The sequence below is a fragment of the Bidens hawaiensis genome, unplaced genomic scaffold (assembly GCF_021521415.1).
Source record: "Bidens hawaiensis isolate Kalapana, Puna unplaced genomic scaffold, B.hawaiensis_p1.1 tig00053861_1, whole genome shotgun sequence".
NCBI classification, from domain to species: Eukaryota; Viridiplantae; Streptophyta; class Magnoliopsida; order Asterales; family Asteraceae; genus Bidens; species Bidens hawaiensis.
In genome coordinates this window covers 6,087-25,406 of record NW_027499679.1, presented here as the reverse complement: position 1 = coordinate 25,406, position 19,320 = coordinate 6,087, and the positions used below count along the sequence as shown (strand labels likewise).

At 43.5% G+C, this 19,320-nt stretch overlaps 1 protein-coding gene across 1 annotated transcript; it reads left to right on the top strand.

Annotated features, from left to right (window-relative positions):
• Positions 1-773: 773 nt before the first annotated feature.
• On the top strand, positions 774-17,894 carry LOC143600255 (BTB/POZ and TAZ domain-containing protein 1-like). The gene is made up of 4 exons (XM_077077998.1): positions 774-906; positions 1,532-1,835; positions 2,845-3,164; positions 17,684-17,894. Exons 2-4 carry the CDS (start codon positions 1,548-1,550, stop codon positions 17,892-17,894), a joined length of 819 nt encoding a protein of 272 aa, XP_076934113.1. The 5' UTR covers positions 774-906; positions 1,532-1,547.
• The last annotated feature ends 1,426 nt before the right edge of the window (positions 17,895-19,320 follow it).

The following is a 19,320-nucleotide window of genomic DNA, read 5'->3' as shown; positions in this document are numbered from 1 at the left end:
GCTTAATCAATTCCGTGTCTTAAAACATGCCGACACGTTTAAGACCTGCTTAAACAGGTTAAACATCTGCCAACCTGCTAATAACCTTTTTATATATTTGTTTTCTTTAAATAAAATATATGCACTACTTAGTGGATGCTATGATTTGATTTTAGACCTTTATGGATTTTTGTTTCAAGTATGTTAAGGATTATATATTAATTAAGACATTTATAAAGTTTTGGTAGCTTTTGTCTCACTACATACGTGATATTTTTTGTTTCGCTAAACAGGTCGTTTTATGCAAAATGCTTTTATCCTTTTAAGCATGCTTATGTTAGAGATTTATCATGTCGCATTCGTATCTGGCACCACTGGTATTGTGTCTTATCGCCATAATGCTACATAGAAAATTACATGAAGTGGTTACATTTTAATAGAATTGTCAAACTAAACAATAAAAATGCACTTTTATCAATCACGGTTGGCTTGGAGCTGTCTATAAATAAAGTGAGACACCACAACTAACATAACCGCTAAACTCTCGGCTATCACAACTGTATCCGCCGTTAATAATCATTTCCAGCATCATGTATAGCAGATCGCCGTCTCCTACTGAATCCGACGATGTTTCGGGTGATTGTATGATCTATATCCAGATTGTAACGTCTGGTGGTCGAAATATTCCCGTGCACGCTAACATTCTGGTAATATATATTCCTCATTTCCTGTAGCTTCAGTATCTGTTGATTGTATCTTATAAAAGTGTGATCTGGTTGCTATGCGCATTCAGGCATCGGGTTCGACGGTGTTCGAAAGCATAATTGATAGACCACGTAAGCATCGGGGCTCTGAGAAAAGTATTCCGATCCTTGGCGTTCCGTGCGACGCCGTGGAGGTGTTCGTAGGGTTTCTTTATTCCGGCAAGTGAGTTCCCAATCTTTATTCATTTATTGGGTGATGGTGTAGCTACGTCACCTACATCTAATTTAACACCATCAAACTGCCATTCACAAAATACTCAAATGGCCGATTAATTTAAAAAAAATATCAAACTTTGAAATTATTGGTTAAAACAGTAATTTGCACAAAATCCGGATGACTGTTCTAACCAAAGCGGCCAAAATTTGAAAATTATTAGTCCGTCGTTTGAATAATTTCTGGGATTGTCGTTTTAATCATACACAATAAACTTTATTTTTTTTAATTAAAACGGCCATCCAACAACTACCTAAATAACAGTTTAGAATGACGTGAGATTAGATGTTAAATAACGTGTATATAGACCCCAATTGTTATAACTTATAATCATTATTTTATGTATTTGGAGGATTAATTTAGTATTTACTTACATGCTAGCCGTAGAATATAGCATTGATAAAAAAACATAAAAAACATCTGCACCGTCCAGCCTTTCCACATCTGCCACCGCCCATAAGCGATGGTTTGAAATTTACTCCACCGCCGGCCACCGGTTGTTCCGGTAATATTTGAACAATCAATGCTACCAGATAATATATAAAAAAAAAAAAAAACAAGTAATTGACTACAGGTGCACGGAGGAAGATATGGAGAACTACGGGGTTCATCTACTGGCCTTATCACATGCATACCTGGTCCCACACCTCAAATCGCAGTGCACCAAGGCCTTGATCCAACGGTTATCAATCCATAACGTAGTTGATGCGCTTCAACTTGCTAGGCTATGTGACGCACCTGATCTCTACCTCAAATGCATGAAACTCGTGTCTAATAGCTTTTATGCCGTTGAGAAAACTGAAGGCTGGAAATTTCTTCAAAGCCATGATCCTTTCCTTGAACTTGAGATTCTCCAATTCATCGATGACACTGAATCGGTACGTACGGCATTTATCTAAACGTTCAAAGGGGTTGGCGGGCTATAACTAATCAAGTTATAAACGTGTTTTTGAAGTCGGTAGGGAGGCTGTAAAAAATGGGTTAAACTAGGAGTCTAGGACTATAAACTAGCCAAACCACTTGTGAGCTACTAAAGATCGGCTTGCTAAAAGTTTGAATCAAGCCAAACTTGAACCAAAAAATACGCTTATTTAATAACCGAGTCCGAGCCCAAGATTTGTTTATCTAGCTTGAGCTGACTAGCGAGCCTACTATTATTTGTATAATTTTTATTGTATACAAAGTTATGAAAATTAAAAATAATAATATATAATTATGAATTTATTATATGATATTTAAAAAATTAGAACTAAAATACATATAAAATATAATATATATATATATATATATATGTATGTATGTTGTATTTATGTATGCATGTATGTATATGTATAAAGTTATCAATAAGTAACAAAACGAGCCAAACCCGAACTGTACTTGATATTGAAATTCTACACACAAGTTAACTAGCTAAGCTCAAGCTCTAGTACGTTAAATGAGCCGAGCCCAAGTTTGAGCTCTTGAAAGTTAAAGGAGACAAGCTTGAGCCTAGAGCTTGGGCGGCTCGGCTCACTTTAAACAAGCTATATACTGGTTGGTAGGTCGACATGTTCAACCAAACAGGTTGTTGGGTCGATCTGTTTGAGTAAATGGGTTAAACATATGTTAAGGTGAGCACAACCAGTATAATTGAACAGGTCAACCTAACACGACCGGTTTTTTAAATGGGTTAAATATGGCAAGACAAAACATGATTATTTTCGTGCCGTGTTGGAAATTGTCAGCCGTGCAAAGTGGTTAGCTATTGACGTGCCAACTTTGTATTTTGCTTCAAGTTAGCAAGGCATTATAATGGGTTCATAATTTTTCCAGTAACATGTTCTCATGCTTAAAAACATATCAAACAATAACTTTATCATTAATTATTGATTTGATATCAATTTGTAGAGGAAGAAGATGAGCAGAAAGAAGATAAAAGAACAGAACATGTATTTTCAGCTGAGTGAAGCCATGGATTGTTTGGAGCATATTTGCACAGAAGGTTGCATAAACGTGGGACCACACGACCAAGAACCGATGAAGAAGATGACCCCATGTAACAAGTTTTCAACATGTCAAGGCCTACAACTCTCAATTCAACATTTCGTGAACTGCAAGAACAGAATCAATGGAGTCTGTGTTCGGTGCAAAAGAATGTGGCAACTCTTCAAACTCCATGCATCCATATGCAAATCACCTGACTCTACATGTAGAGTTCCTCTTTGCGGGTAACAAATCGTTCTTGATTTAATTTGGTACATACGAATAATAGTTGTAATGGGTGAGATAGATTTGACCCGAATGGGATCGGGCATGGACGGACCTATGTGTTAGGATGGGGGGATGCTTACCTTAATTTTTTTTTTTTGTATGGAAAATCCTGATTGTCCCCCTTAAATTAGTATTAAGTCCTACCATCGACCCTAAGAAAATAATTTTTAGATCTGCTACCGGGATCCGGGATTTGGGTTCTAGAAGATAAATTTTTACATGTGAAGAAAGTGGTTGCAAAGTTACGTGCGATATTGCAATAATGTTGATGGCAAAATGCATTCATGTAGAGGTAGGTACCTTAAAAAGCATGCAACTTGTGTAAGTTGTGTTTCAGTCCACTACTTTTTGAGATGTTTATATTCAAAAAAGGACAAAAACATATGAGTTGTTGAGAGGCAACTTGAACCCGACTAACACCTTACCTAGGTATTAAAGCAAAATAATATGGATATTTACATCCGTTTAAAGTGTTTACATATAATAACACATAAACTATTTTTAAAATTAAACTCTATTTAAATTTATTAAATAATTTGTTACATTTATTATTTTTTTTAAATTCTTAAATTAAATTTTCATTAACTCTCATTTAATGTGATTTTCAGAAATAAAAAAATGTTTAATGCTTATTTATTTATTTATTACGTCTTTTAAACTAATTTTTTAAATACTTTATTTAAAAAATTATTATTATAAAGATCCTTTGATTTGCGTAAAACAACTAACATATACCTAAACTATTAAAATTCTCTTTTCGAGTGTGTATACATCTAAATACTAAATACTAAATACTAGAACTTGCCTTACATGAAAGTTTAGTTAAACTAGGCTTGACTTTTGCTTTATTTTACCATTTTAAAACTTAAAGTTATCCTTTCGTACCATTGGATAATTAATATGGGAAAACCACATATGTTGTGTAAAATAAGATATTTGAAGGTTTTATAAACAATTTTTGTATTTAATCTTTTTTCAGATTTATATATCTAACTACACTATTAAAGCAAGATGATTTTTTCACATGACATCATTCTATGACCTCCACATTAGATGACACGTAGATGCCATGTGAGTAGTTTCCTATTACATCAAGCCAATCAATTATGTTATATTTGTAAATCTCAACAAATAACTTATCTAAATATTCTAAATGCATTAATAAATTTCGTTAAATATCCTATTAGTATTTTATAAGTTAACATTTGATTACGTTTAAATATAATGATCTTAATATTTCTCTTAATCACACAGGTCACTATCCAATGTTGTATTTAAAGAGGTTTTTAGAAATTTATGAATTGTAAAATTTTGTTTATTATTATTTATATCTTATTAATTCATAAGGTATTTTACTATGTATATTATTAAATTAACTTTTTTGTTGTATTTTTTAAACCACCCGTGTATCACACGGGCTATGTCTTAGTACTTCATTAAAACAAATAGAATTTAATCCTCCTATTTTTATTTATATTTAACATAATGCTAATTATCATCTTTAATTCATAAGCCATGTTTTTCATTTTGGGTATTAAGTCGACTTAAATTAACTTTCAAGGCGCCGCGGTAATCGCTTATTTCCATCTTATTTATTGGCAAGGATTTTTCATAGACATCAAAATGAAAGTTGACCCAACATGATTTTTTCCTTTGATTTTTATAGCATATCACATATGAACTCATTATTAAGAAGGCTGGTCTTTGATAAAGTTGTCTTTACATGTTGTGTGCTCAACTGTCCATGTGTATCGTAGTTAATAAGACCGCGTCACTTGTTATAAGTAGCTTAAATTATGTTAGTTATGTTTATCGTCGAATGAAATGAAAGAGATTGAAGAGGTAGGTCCCAGCAGAGACCAGTTGGTCCCGCAAGACTCACCTTGAACAGGGACGTCTGCGCAAAGGCCATCTGCTCCCGCAGGACCCACCATGCTCATAGGATCTTACGCGCAGTACACAAGCTGAACACGCAGGGAAAGCCTCCCAATGGTGAAGTACCCCGCCTGTTCCCGCAGTTGCGGATACAAGCCATCAGGAAAGGCTACCCGCAGACAGCAGGGCTACACGCACGAGACACTAGCTACTTCAGTAGTCACATGAAGGAATGAGCAAGGCGGGAACAATCCCGCCTAAATGAGCCAGTCTGATTCTGAAAGATCTTTTGTACCATACCTACCAAGGTATGGATAGGACAGACGATCTGACCAGAACAGCCCATGAGCCAATCACAGGGTGACAGCTCATCGACAACAGGGCGAGGAGGAGCACCCTCTAGTACTGTTTGTCACTATTAGCCGCTGCCTACTCACCAACCCTTACTGAGGAGCATGCGCGGCCTACAGTTGGTGGAATAGTGTTACTGTTGGCCGTAACCTATTCACCAACCAGCATGGCCTGCGTACAATCCACAGTAAGTAGGACGTGCATAATCTACAGTTGGTGGAATAGTGCAGCCGACTTTGTTACCGTTGGCCGTAACCTACCCACCAACCAGTATGGCCTGTGCATAGTCCACTGTTGGTTGAACAGGAATACTATTCAGCCGGCTGTACCTTCTAGGAAACCTACCTTCGGCTATAAATACTCCAATATCTTGGAATGGTAAGATCATCTGCTATCCAGTTATCTAGCAATCTCTTAATATACACTTATATTCAGAGCAACCTAGTCTGATTCTCACGCCGGAGGGTGGTCACAAGGAGGAACCCCCCCCCTTCTCAGTGACGAGCTTACGGTGTTTGTTTTGCAGGTCTCCTGAAGAACAGCCTTCTCAGCTAGACCTCATCCGTGGGAAACATTACTTAACCCCCAGATTATCTATAATCTGTACAGGGTCACTTAGTGTTTCTTCATTGGCGCCATCCGTGTATAAAAGCTAGAACTACTTTAGTTTTTTCACAATTTCTGAAGAAATGGTTAACGTTACTCCGGTTCAAAGGCCAGTAACCGACCAAGAAACCCCGGTAACAACCCCAGCAACTGGGGGGAACACCGGCGGTTATACAATCCTTACGAACACTACCCCGACTACCCAAGCCGGGGCAAGTGGAGTAAATATTCCATTGGGGTTCTCCGATACCCAACTGGAAAAACGAACGAAGGTTCCTCGCCAAACACTAGATCAAGTGAAGGCATGGGCCGAAGCACGGCAAAGAGAATTCCAGGCCGAATTGGACGAACGCTTGCGTTCAGTTCAACAGGCTGACGAATTCGCCAGTACTCGCCAACACCTCAATATGAGCAGTGACTGCGAGTACTCAGACGAGTTGGAATCCGACACCGATGCGAACCCTCGCCATAAGGCGAAAGGGAAGCGTAAGGAAACGGACGTCCAACCAAAAAGGAATTTTGGGGAAGCCTTTAAACCAATCGTGGAGAGAAACCCGCGTGACTTTTCAAAAACCTTTAGACCAACTGCCACAAATGCAGGGAAGTCAAAGTTCGCAAGGGACATTGAGGAAGCAATCGCCCCGAGAAGTGCCAAACAAATGTCCAACATTGGCACTTACGATGGTCTATCCGACCCAGACGACCATTTGAACAGGTTCATTGCGGGGGCTACCGTCAGCAACTGGACGGAACCCACGTGGTGCTACATGTTCCAGATGACTCTGGTCGGAGCGGCCAGGGCATGGTTCGATCGTTTACCGATCCACCACATATATGACTGGGCGGACTTTCAGAACAAGTTCAGCCAGCATTTCAGCCAACAGAGGAAATACACTGAAGAGCAGTGGACGATCCTTAACTGCGTGAGAGAGGAGGATGAATCTCTACTAGACTTCATCACTCGCTTCAACTCCAAAAAGCTTAGTCTCGGCAACATAAGTGAAGATCTGGTTCGCGCCGCCTTCATCCAAGGCGCCGAATACCCAGAACTTATCCGCACATTGACGGGTAAGGATGGCATGCCATCAACTTGGGATGCCATCATGACGGCGGCAAAGCGCTTTGCCGAGACGGAAAAGCAACTGGGAAGAGATCTTCCCCAGAGTACACACCTCTACACGCAGAGGACCAGAGAGAACAATGTCCGGATCGCCCGGCAGAACAAAAAGAGGAGGCTAGGTATTTGGCAGTCAAGGGTAAACTTTGACACCTCATCCAGCTCTCGCCCTCTTGTTGGCGGAAGGGACAACACACACCCTTCAAACCGAAAACACCGGTGGACGCCACTCACGAAGAGCGTCACGGAGATATTTGCCACGGAAAAATTGCCATGGCCTAAAGCCCCATTGATCCGGCAGAAACCTAATGCGGATCAAAGCAAATCCTGTGATTTCCACGGGACAAAGGGTCATGGTACTGAAGAGTGCACATCCTTGAAGGATATTATTGAGACATTTGTCAAGGACGGAAGGCTTGCACATCTTGTGGCATCGATCAGGAAGGGAGGAAGGAATGACAACCGGTACAGAGGTAACGGACGAAAGCCAGTCGATATCAGCATCAACATGGTTCATGGCAAGGTCAGAGGAAGGAAAAGACGGGTGGCAGAACCATGCGCGTGGAAAGAAGCTGAGGTGCGCTTCCCGCGAGTGCCAGGAGGCCCCAGCAAAGAAGGCCCCATCGTCATCAGAAGCCAGCTGGGGCACTACATCACTTCACGCACTCTTGCTGACAACGGCGCTTCGTCGACAGTGATGTACAGACAGTTCTTTGATAAGCTGGATGATGAAGACAAAGAACGCTTGGAAACGGTCTACGCTTCAATGGAAGGGTTTGACGGAAGTACAGAAACACCCCTGGGTATCCTATCTTTCCCCGTTACTCTTACTGATGGGAGTCATTCACGCACAGAAGACGTGGATTTTGTCGTAATAAAAAAGCCACATCATACGTACGACATCCTATTCGGAAGAGACGGGATGGCAAGATTCAACGCCGTGGTATCTTCAGTCCATGGCATGATGGGATGGCCAACAACTGAGGGTGTAGCAATGATCTCTGGCATTCCCCAGGTATGCATTGCATCTGTTTCATCTAAACCCAAACCGAAAAAGGCTAAACCAACCATCACTGAACCAGAAAAATGGGCCTTCAATGGCAAATACCCCGACCAGGCCGTTACCATTGGACCAACAATCGTTGATCCCACCCGCACCTTACTCAAACGCTTACTGCAGAAAAACGCTGACATCTTTGCGTGGGCACCAGCTGACATGACTGGTGTACCCCGAAGTAAGGCGGAGCATAAGCTCAAATGCGATCCGGCTGTTACGCCAATCGTACAAAAGCGCAGAGTAATGGGGCCTGAACAAACTAACGCGTGTAGAACCCAAGTCAAGGAACTCCTTGACGCAGGCATCGTACGCGTTAGTAGATATCAAACATGGGTTGCAAATCCCGTAATGGTACCGAAGAATGACAAACAATGGCGCATGTGCATAGATTTCAAAGATTTGAACAAAGCATGCCCCAAAGATTGTTATCCGTTACCAGAAATTGATCTCAAAGTGGATTCGTTGGCACCATTCCGCCTTAAATGCTTCTTGGATGCGTATAAGGGGTACCACCAAATCCACATGGCCATTGATGACCAGGACAAAACCGCATTTCGGACGCCCGATGGCACATTTTGTTATAAAATGATGCCATTCGGACTTAAGAATGCAGGGTCCACGTACCAACGACTAATGGACAAAGAGTTTCATGCCCAAATCGGGAGAAACTTGGAAGTCTATATGGATGATTTGGTCATCAAAAGCCTAGAGCCTGAGGCGATGTTGAAAGACATTGAAGAAACTTTCAACACGCTCCGAAAGATAAACATGAAGCTCAACCCGAGCAAGTGTTCATTTGGGATGGAAGAAGGGAAGTTCTTGGGAGTCATTGTTACTAAAGATGGCTTTAGAGCGAACCCTGAAAAGGTCGAAGCCATTGTTAAAATGGAATCACCTACCACCATCAAACAGGCTCAGACACTGAATGGACGACTAGTCGCACTTAATCGCTTCTTGGCAAACCATGCAGATAAGTCGTTTCCTTTCGTGTCAACATTGAGAAACTGCTTGAAGAAAACGCACTTCCGCTGGACACCAGAAGCGGAAGCAGCTTTTCAGGAGATTCGGTCACGCTTGATCGAACTCCCAACACTTACAGCACCACAAGCGGGAGAGGAGTTAATCCTATACCTTTCCGCAACAGATAGAGCAACCGGGGCAGTCCTGCTAGTAGAACGAAAGGGCATCCAGATGCCAATCTATTATGTTAGCCGTGTACTAACAGACGTAGAAACCCGGTACTCTACCCTCGAAAAATTAGTCTTAGCACTTATACATGCTTCACGCAGGTTAAGACGATATTTCCAGGGCCACCCAATCACCATTCTCACCAACTTCAAACTCTCAAACGTTCTAGGCAAACCCGAATTATCGGGACGTCTAGCCAAATGGGCAATTGAATTGGGAGAATATGCAATTAAGTACAAGCCAAGACCAGCCATAAAAGGCCAGGTCCTGGCCGATTTTATTGCAGAAGTCCCCGCTTCGCGGGTGAAAGAGTGCCAGGAGGAGGCTCAACCCTCCCCAGCACAGGACGTCAATGATGTCTGGCGACTCTATACTGATGGAGCAGCCAGTAACGAGGGTTCAGGCGCAGGGTTAAAATTAACCAACCCAGCGGGCCAAGAATATACTTACGCTATTCGGCTGGACTTTCCAAGTACGAATAACGAAGCCGAATATGAAGCATTCTTAGCCGGTTTGAGAATTGCGCGTAAGATGGGGGTGAAAAACTTGGAAGCCCATGTGGATTCCATGCTGGTGGCCAACCAAATAAATGGAACATACACGGCTGTGAACGACACCATGGCCCTGTACCTCGCCCAGGCAAAAACCCTTATCCGTGATTTTAGTGATTGTAAAGTCATACATGTCAAGCGCAGCGAAAACAAATCTGCGGATGCGTTAAGCAAGCTTGCATCACTAGCCTTCACCCACCTGGGAAAGGACATCCGCATTGAACTCCTCGAAGCGCCATCAGTCCCGCACAAGGAAATTTGTGTCATCCAAACCAGTACAGAAACGTGGATGACACCAATAATAAATTACCTTGCAGCAGGAATACTACCAGAGTCAAAAACACAGGCAAGAAAACTACGCTGTAAAGCACTGAATTATCAACTCGTCAATAACATCCTTTACAGACGTAACTTTCTTGGCCCACTCTTGAGATGCGTGGACAACCAAGATGCCAACTACCTCCTAAGGGAAGTACACGAAGGCATCTGTGGGGTACACGCAGGTCCCCGCGCTGTTGTAGCCAAGCTAAACAACGCGGGATATTTTTGGCCAGGGATGCATACGGATGCACTGGCATACATCAGAAAATGCAGATCTTGCCAGCTTTACGCACCTAACACGCATCGCCCGAAAAACGAACTGGTTCCAGTCACTTCTTCGTGGCCATTTCAGAAGTGGGCCATCGATGTGACAGGCCCATTTCCTACAGCAGCAGGAAATGTTCAGTTCCTAGTGGTAGCCATCGACTACTTCACCAAGTGGATAGAAGCAAAACCTTTAGCCCAAACAACCGCAAAGCATATCAAAAAATTTATTTGGGAATTTATAATTTGTCGTTTTGGACTTCCACAGAATTTGGTGAGCGATAACGGCACCAACTTTGCTGACAAAAAGCTACAACAGTGGCTAAAAGAACTTCAAATCACCCACACCTTTACCTCAGTGGCTCACCCGCAAGGAAATGGTGAGGTGGAAAGAGCAAATAAAAGCATCGTCGAAGGCATAAAGAAAAGACTCTTGAAACACAGATCCGGCTGGGTGGACGAGCTTCCGCACGTCCTTTGGGCAAACAGAACGTTGAAGAAGGCCAGTACGGGAGAAACCCCGTTCAGCCTCACTTATGGCACTGAAGCCATGGTCCCGGTCGAAATTGGTCTACCCTCACCAAGGGTCTTGAGTCAGCCAGAAGACAATGATGCGGAAAGACGGTTGGATCTTATGCTAACCGAGGAACGCAGAGACTTAGCCGCAGTGCGTGAAGAGAACTACAAACGACAAATGCAAAAGTACTACAACACGCGGGTAAAACTCTGCAACTTCAAGGAAGGAGACTACATACTGCGTAACAACGAGGCTTCGAACCAAGAACGCCCAGGAAAGTTGGCCCCGACCTGGGAAGGGCCATACGTTATCAAACAGGTTCTGGGAAAGGGCGCATACCGGCTCGAAAGGCTCGATGGCACTCCCATCCCAAGAACATGGAATGGAGCTCAATTACGCAAATGTTATATGTAGATCAATTCCAAAACTTGTAAAGAAAAGGCCAAGAGCCACTTCTAATGGAAATGATTCTCCTTTCATAATGTGTTTACCTTTATCCTTATGAACTCCCCACTGGTGCCGGTATTTACCGCATAAATGAGGAGAAGTAAGTCATTGCGTGTGGAAGGCGGCAAAACCCGCATAAACACAACGTTAAAAATAAGGGAAACCTACACGCAGGTATGATGTAAAGTAAAGTTTAGCCATCTTTGTAAGTGCAAGTGACGGTCTTATCCGCACAATCACAAATAAGGAAGCAAAACTTCAAACTATCATCTACCACGTTCAAAGGTTATCCTAAAAAAAATAAAATAAAATAATACTTAGAAATAAGGATAAGGAAAACCTACACGCAGGTCAGGTATGGGTAAAGTTTAGCCATCCTACCAAGTGCAAGTGACGGTTCAACCCGCACAATCACGAAAGAGGAAGCAAAACTTTAACCCACTATCAACCACGTTCAAAGGTTAACTTATCCTAAATACTTAGAAATTTCGAGGAAAAATGAGGAAAACCTACACGCAGGTCAGATGAAGGTTAAAGTTTAGCCATCCTACCAAGTGCAAGTGACGGTTCTACCCGCACAATCACGAAGGAGGAAGCGAAACTTTAACCCATCATCAACCACGTTCAACAGGTTAACTTATTCTAAAAAACTTGGAAAATTGCTAACTTAAACTAAGTCATGAGCTTATAAAGCAAGGAATCCAAAGAAGGAAATAACAATCTTATCCGCAAAAAGATTTATATTTCAATGATATATTACAAGAATGGCCGGGTTACTACCCGCCTGAAAGAGTAAATCTATACAAGTCTATCTTAGCAATGGAAAGGGATCTTCAGGATCAAGCTTCAGGGCCGCTTCCACTTGGACCCGCTCCGTCAGAAGAACGGGTTGGTTCGAGGAACGCTTTGAGGACAGCTAACCCATCATCAGCAGCAGCTACTTCGTCCACCTTTTCCACCACTGGATGCGGGAAGGCGGCGTATTGGTTCAATGCTTGGTCATAAATGGCTTCGGTATCCACATCAAACAAAGGGAAGTTGGAAGGCGGGACGCCTTTCTCAACAAACCCTAGACCAAGCAGGAAGCCGGCCTTTTCCCCATCCTCATGAGAAGCGTTGAGGGCTGCGGTCATAGCATCATCGTAAGAGGTCTCTGAAAAGACCCGACGCACAACCTACAAAGAAAAAATACAAGTATTAGAACCTTTTCTCACAAAAGAAAAGCGAGAAGATAAAGCTAAACATACCTGAGGCAACGCTTCTCGAAGAAGCCATTGGAGGGCAGCTTGAGCTTCGTTATGGGCGCGTTCGGCTTCGCTCTTGTTAAGGTTGGCAAGTAAAACTTCCTTCGCGGCAGCCTCTTCGACGCCCTTAAGCTTCCGCTCGGTGTGGTCAAGCACCCCTCTTTGGTCCAAGATTTCCTGGAGTTTCTTGGCATCTTCCATTGCCAAGGCATCATGAGCGCGTTGGAGAGCCTCTAATTTGGCCTTGAGCTCCTCATTCTCCACACGCAAAGGCTCAGCAACGGCTTCAGCCTTGGCAGCCCTCTCGGTTGCGTTTCGCGCAGTCTCCCTGGCCAGCCGAAGCTGTTCATTCACAGCTTGGGCAGCCTTGGAGCGGGCCTCGAGTCGCGCCTGAACTTCAACCTCGAGGGCCTTGAAGGCCTTCTCCTTGTCGGCGGCAGCTGCCGCCAGCTGTTGGTTCTCCTCCCGGAGAGCACGCGCCTCAGATACGTCCTTGGCGCGAGCTGCTTTCAACTTGTCGTTTTCACGACAAAGCAGCTCGACGCGCGGCTGCATCCGGGCTTGGAGAACCCGAAGCTCATTGGTTAGCCTACCCTCCTGGTAGCTAGCCATGGCTTCCCCCAACGCACCATGAGGAGCAGCGTGGCGAGCCCAGTCCACGCACTCCACAGGGGTACGAAGGGTTGTTCCTCGGCGTATGTTCCATCGCGGAACATACACTTCATTGGAATCCGACACTGCAAAAGAAACAAAGGCAGTAAGGAAAAGATGATAAAAAACATAAGGAAAAAAGAAAGGAACCCTACGCACCTGTAGGGTCAATGACAGGCCGATAGCCGCCAAACCCATCACCTGAACCTAAAGGAAATCCATCCAACAGGTCAGGCAGACGGGAAGGAGGCAAAGATCGGCGGGAAGCCCTGCGCGTACCTGATGGTCCGGCCGTAGGTGCCGGTGGCGCGGGCATGGTGGCAGCCGCCGTAGTCGCCGTTGTGGTCGCCGCCGCGGTCGCCGCCTCCTCAGCAGCAGCAGTAACCGCCGGCTCCGTGAAGGATGCTGTAAAAATCGCACTCACGGCCGGCGGTGACGTCATCTCGGCCGGAACAGTTGGCTCAAAGGAACGAGCAACTGGACCAGCGGATGCAGGCGCAGGCGCCTGGGTCGACGCCTCAGGAAGGCTGACCGAGCCTACCGTCATTGGCGGGGAGGTACTCCCCTGCGCTTCACCACGGAATGCGTCAACATCCACGCCTGCACAATGAAGAAAGTGAGAAATTTAAGTAATAAATCTGCAAAGACATTATGATTGCACTTACGGGTTCTCTTGACCCTGAACGTACGGACGGGCGGGGAGGAACCCGATGGAGCCGGCCTCTTGGTACCGGTCACCGTCGTCTTCGTTGGTTCCCCGGAGGTAACGGTCGTAGCCTCCGGAACAGTGGTCTTCTCACAACCGGGCTTCCCCGCCACCTCTTCACTATCTGACTCCGAGTCAGATAGAACCACCGGACCAGCCATGGAGGCCTTCTCCTTCCCTTTCCCGCCGGCAGCAGCTTTCTTCTTCCGCACCAATGGAGGAGCATCTGAGGATTCCTCAGAAGAAGACAGGTCAAGAATTCCAACAGCGGGTACAGTGTTAAGGGGTTGAGGAAAGAATATCGCCTTACCTGGCCGCCGGTGGCTCAGGATCTCGTGGCCCAGCGGATAGACCTCCACAAACCGATCCGCTGTTTGCTCCAGGATGGGCAACTTGCCCTCGTCCAAAGCACGAGTACCCATCCGCGCGGGACCGTCGGCTTCCCGCGGAAACAGAAGCGACTCCAAATCATTTCCCTCTGAAAGAAAAGAAACAGTTAGAAGACAAACTTGTATCAAAAAAGAAAAACAAGACATACCATAGGGAATAGAGTTCAAACCGTATTCGAGGAGGATGGGAACCAGAGACGCATCTTTCCACACCCGGCTCATCCCTAACATGACCATCCCGGACTCCGCAAACCGGTAAACCGGAGATTGGATCCGGGATATCTTCGAAAACCATTCCGCCTCCTGGTAGTTGGGGGCGTGAAGGCTCGGTATCGCTTGGCCATTTTTAAACTTCATGGCAAGGGGGATGGCGCGGGCAGAAATGTAGAAGAATTCCTGCTTCCACGCGCGAAGACTGCGCTCGGTGTCGCAAATCTTCAGACCCTTAATACGGGTCGTCAGGGTGTACCACCCTTGGATGCACCTCCAGGTATAGAAGGTCATCAGGCGGTCCACATGGGGCTCGATGCCCAAAATCCGGCACACCCACTCAAAATGGCGAATCTTGGCGATCGCCATGGGGTGCAGCTCGGTCAAATGGACACCGTGCCTCTCAAGGACACGGTAAACAAATTTTGTCAATGGGAATCTAAGATTCCCATAGACAAAAAATGCAGCATAAACCCCGATCTTGCCACTGGTGGCATCGTACACGGTCTGGTGGGATTCAGGAAACTCAGGCTCGAGATGATCGAGCATGAACTTCCTGACAACATACCGGTACTGATCGCCGGGCAGAGCACACTGGCACTCACCAGCAGTACCCCTGTCGTCAGCTATAGCTTCAGCATCACGAGAAGACATTTTTGCAGAAAGAAGAGTGATTTCGGGAAAATGCTTGCCTGAAAAAGGGGAGTATTTGCCGGAAATCACTAAGAAGAAGAAGAAGAGTGAAAAGTGTGAATTGCAAATAACCCTCTCCCCCTTTATATAGTAATCGCAATTAATGCGGTGAATTTAATGCGGAGGAGAGAGAAATCAAAGGTGCAATGAAACTATGACACGTGGCAACAAGCAAGCTGGCAACAGCTGTTGAAAGGACGTGTGCCAGTAATTTCGCGGCCACGCGCCGGAAAAATCATGCCCACACGCCTGAAAAAGCGACTGGAATGACCATGTTCTGTCACGTCACCATAACTTCCTGCACGTCCTGACACAGTCAGAAGAAACCGTCACACGACGTTTCAGATGTTTGGATTGTTCTTATCCTCACCAACCTTTCGAATTTCAAAATTCAAAATTCAAAAAGATTCAAAAGTAAGCGGGAAAATACCCCTTACCTTGGCAACCAAGTAACCATAAGACGGATGCGGGTACAGTGTTAAGGCAAAACCTTCCACATACCTAGCACCCGCAGGGAATTGAAGCCAAGAATACTCCGGCAACAAAGTAACTATAAGACGGGTGCGGATACAGTGTTAAGGCAAAACCCTTCACGTACCTAGCACCCGCAGGGAATTGACACCAGGAGTACCTTGAAAGTAAAGTAACCGTAAGACGAGCGTGGGTACAGTGTTAAGGCAAAACCCTTCACATACCTAGCGCTCGGCAGGGAATTGAAACCAGGAAGGATCTTCTGGGCAATGCTTGTGGAAACGGAAATAACATCCCCGCATAGCGGGAACGTCGAGAACTACATTGTTTGAGGCTCCAGGATGGAATTGGTGGTTTAAACATAATTGATCACTATGTTCAAAACCACTAAAACCTCAAGGAGAATCCACACAAGTGAGACTCAACGTTCCTGACTTGCGAGAAGGTTACATACCTACCCGCATCATACCCAAAGATCAAGCAAAAAAATCGGGAATTTTTGCAAGTGACATTAGGAAACCCGCGGGAAGAATCCCCACGGAGAACCTTAAAACTAGGAACCCTTTTCAAAACCCCTTGCTCAAAGTCCAAAAGTTCACCTCACTTTATTAAACATTCATGAGAAGAACATTGGACTGGGGGGACTTGAAGAGGTAGGTCCCAGCAGAGACCAGTTGGTCCCGCAAGACTCACCTTGAACAGGGACGTCTGCGCAAAGGCCATCTGCTCCCGCAGGACCCACCATGCTCATAGGATCTTACGCGCAGTACACAAGCTGAACACGCAGGGAAAGCCTCCCAATGGTGAAGTACCCCGCCTGTTCCCGCAGTTGCGGATACAAGCCATCAGGAAAGGCTACCCGCAGACAGCAGGGCTACACGCACGAGACACTAGCTACTTCAGTAGTCACATGAAGGAATGAGCAAGGCGGGAACAATCCCGCCTAAATGAGCCAGTCTGATTCTGAAAGATCTTTTGTACCATACCTACCAAGGTATGGATAGGACAGACGATCTGACCAGAACAGCCCATGAGCCAATCACAGGGTGACAGCTCATCGACAACAGGGCGAGGAGGAGCACCCTCTAGTACTGTTTGTCACTATTAGCCGCTGCCTACTCACCAACCCTTACTGAGGAGCATGCGCGGCCTACAGTTGGTGGAATAGTGTTACTGTTGGCCGTAACATATTCACCAACCAGCATGGCCTGCGTACAATCCACAGTAAGTAGGACGTGCATAATCTACAGTTGGTGGAATAGTGCAGCCGACTTTGTTACTGTTGGCCGTAACCTACCCACCAACCAGTATGGCCTGTGCATAGTCCACTGTTGGTTGAACAGGAATACTATTCAGCCGGCTGTACCTTCTAGGAAACCTACCTTCGGCTATAAATACTCCAATATCTTGGAATGGTAAGATCATCTGCTATCCAGTTATCTAGCAATCTCTTAATATACACTTATATTCAGAGCAACCTAGTCTGATTCTCACGCCGGAGGGTGGTCACAAGGAGGAACCCCCCCTTCTCAGTGACGAGCTTACGGTGTTTGTTTTGCAGGTCTCCTGAAGAACAGCCTTCTCAGCTAGACCTCATCCGTGGGAAACATTACTTAACCCCCAGATTATCTATAATCTGTACAGGGTCACTTAGTGTTTCTTCAATAAGACATTCCATATTTATAATTGATTTAATGTAAATTAACTGAATTTGGTATGGCAATTCTATGAAACTATACATATAAGGTTAAGGTTTGATTGCGACCCGTCATGAATTGTATTTAATTTGGAAGTCCTTCCATTTCATTAATATTGTAGGCGATTCAAGACGCGATGTAGAGAGGAAAAGAGGAGGAGGAAGAAGAAGGAAGAGGTAAGATGGGAGTTATTGGTTCAAAAAGTGGTGTTAGCAAAAGCCACGTCATCTTTATTGTTGCCCAAGAGAAAAAGGGTGGAAGAAGAGCCAACACCGGTATGTGGGGATGCCAATGAGAATAGTAGTTATGTCATTAATAATTTAGTTTGTTGACAATAGCAATCAATAGATAGTTTGATTGTATTTCTTTCATTAAGGAAGTGGCAAAAGCATGTGTTTTTATATGTTTGGTGTGGGCATACCATGCAAATTTACAGTGTATCATTTTTAGTCATATTTGAAGTGTTTGTTTATATATATTACTTTTATAGTACATGTGTTTGATAGTTAAACGTGTGAATAGAATTTAGACTTACATGTGATTTGTGGAAGTCTCCATGTGAAACAATAACCTTAATAATGATAAGGAAAATTGAATTTTAATAATCTCAACTTTCTGTTATTGGCCGATAATAACCCAAACTTGATTTATTCCCATCGGTGGTCCCAAATTTAAAAAAGTTGGCTCTCAATGGTCATCCGTTCAAAAAAACCTAACGTTGTTAAGTTTTTTCTGAATTTAAAAATGATTTTTCAGGGCTTTTGATCGAAAAAAAGATTGATATGAGTCGATTGATGTAAAACTTAGCTTGAAACGATACTCCAAACAACTTAATTTTTGTTAATTTGAAGTTCAAACACCCGATTTGAAGCACTAATCAAGCTGTTTGAAGCATCATTTTGAGCTAAGTTTTACGTTAATCAACTCGTATCCTCCCTCTGATCAAAAGCCCTAAAAAATTAGTTTGAAATTCGGAAAAACTTAACACCGTTAGGTTTTTTAACGGAGGACCATTGAGAGCCAACTTTTTTAAATTTGGGACCACTAGTGGGAATAAATTAAGTTGGAATTATTATCGGCCAATAACAGAAAGTTGAGATTATTAAAATCCAATTTCCCTTATGATAATAGATAAAATTGCCATTTAAGTTTTATTAAGTTTGTTATGATCATCCTTTATGTAAGTATGAGATTTAATTTAGTTTGGTTCCGTTGTATTTATCATATAACATAAGGATCAATAATTACAACCTTAATTTTTGGAATTTCGGTGTCCTTCATAACTGGTTATTTAGATGTGGATTGGGCTCGAATCTCGATGCATTTGAAGTAGACGACCCACCTATCGCTACTCCATTTTTCTTAGTGGCAATCTCGTCTCTTGTGCTAAACAACCAAATGTGTCCCAATCAAGTTGTGAATCCAAATACCGGACTATGGCTGGTCTTTTACATCCATGTTATTATCGTATTCTTATATTTTATTGTAACGCCTTTAGGTCAAAAGTGAGAACGAACTAAACGGACAAGGTAGAGAATATATCAAACAATTAAAAAGAAAGCAAAAATAGGATAAATTTTGTTAATTTAATTATGTTGTTATAATACATTGGTTGTTGGAAATCATGTCCAAGAACACGACATTTGATCTCAACCAATATCTCTTGTTTATTATAATGATTAGGGTAATTTTTTTCGGATTTGTATTGAAGAGTTTCTATTTTACCATGATTTCTTGAATCCACAATGTTTCTTGTTT

Coding starts and splice junctions, on each gene's coding strand:
- LOC143600255 (XM_077077998.1), top strand. CDS start 1,548: ATGGAGAACTACGGGGTTCATCTACTGGCCTTATCACATGCATACCTG. Junction 1,836..2,844: donor TCATCGATGACACTGAATCG/GTACGTACGGCA, acceptor ATCAATTTGTAG/AGGAAGAAGATGAGCAGAAA. Junction 3,165..17,683: donor TGTAGAGTTCCTCTTTGCGG/GTAACAAATCGT, acceptor TTAATATTGTAG/GCGATTCAAGACGCGATGTA.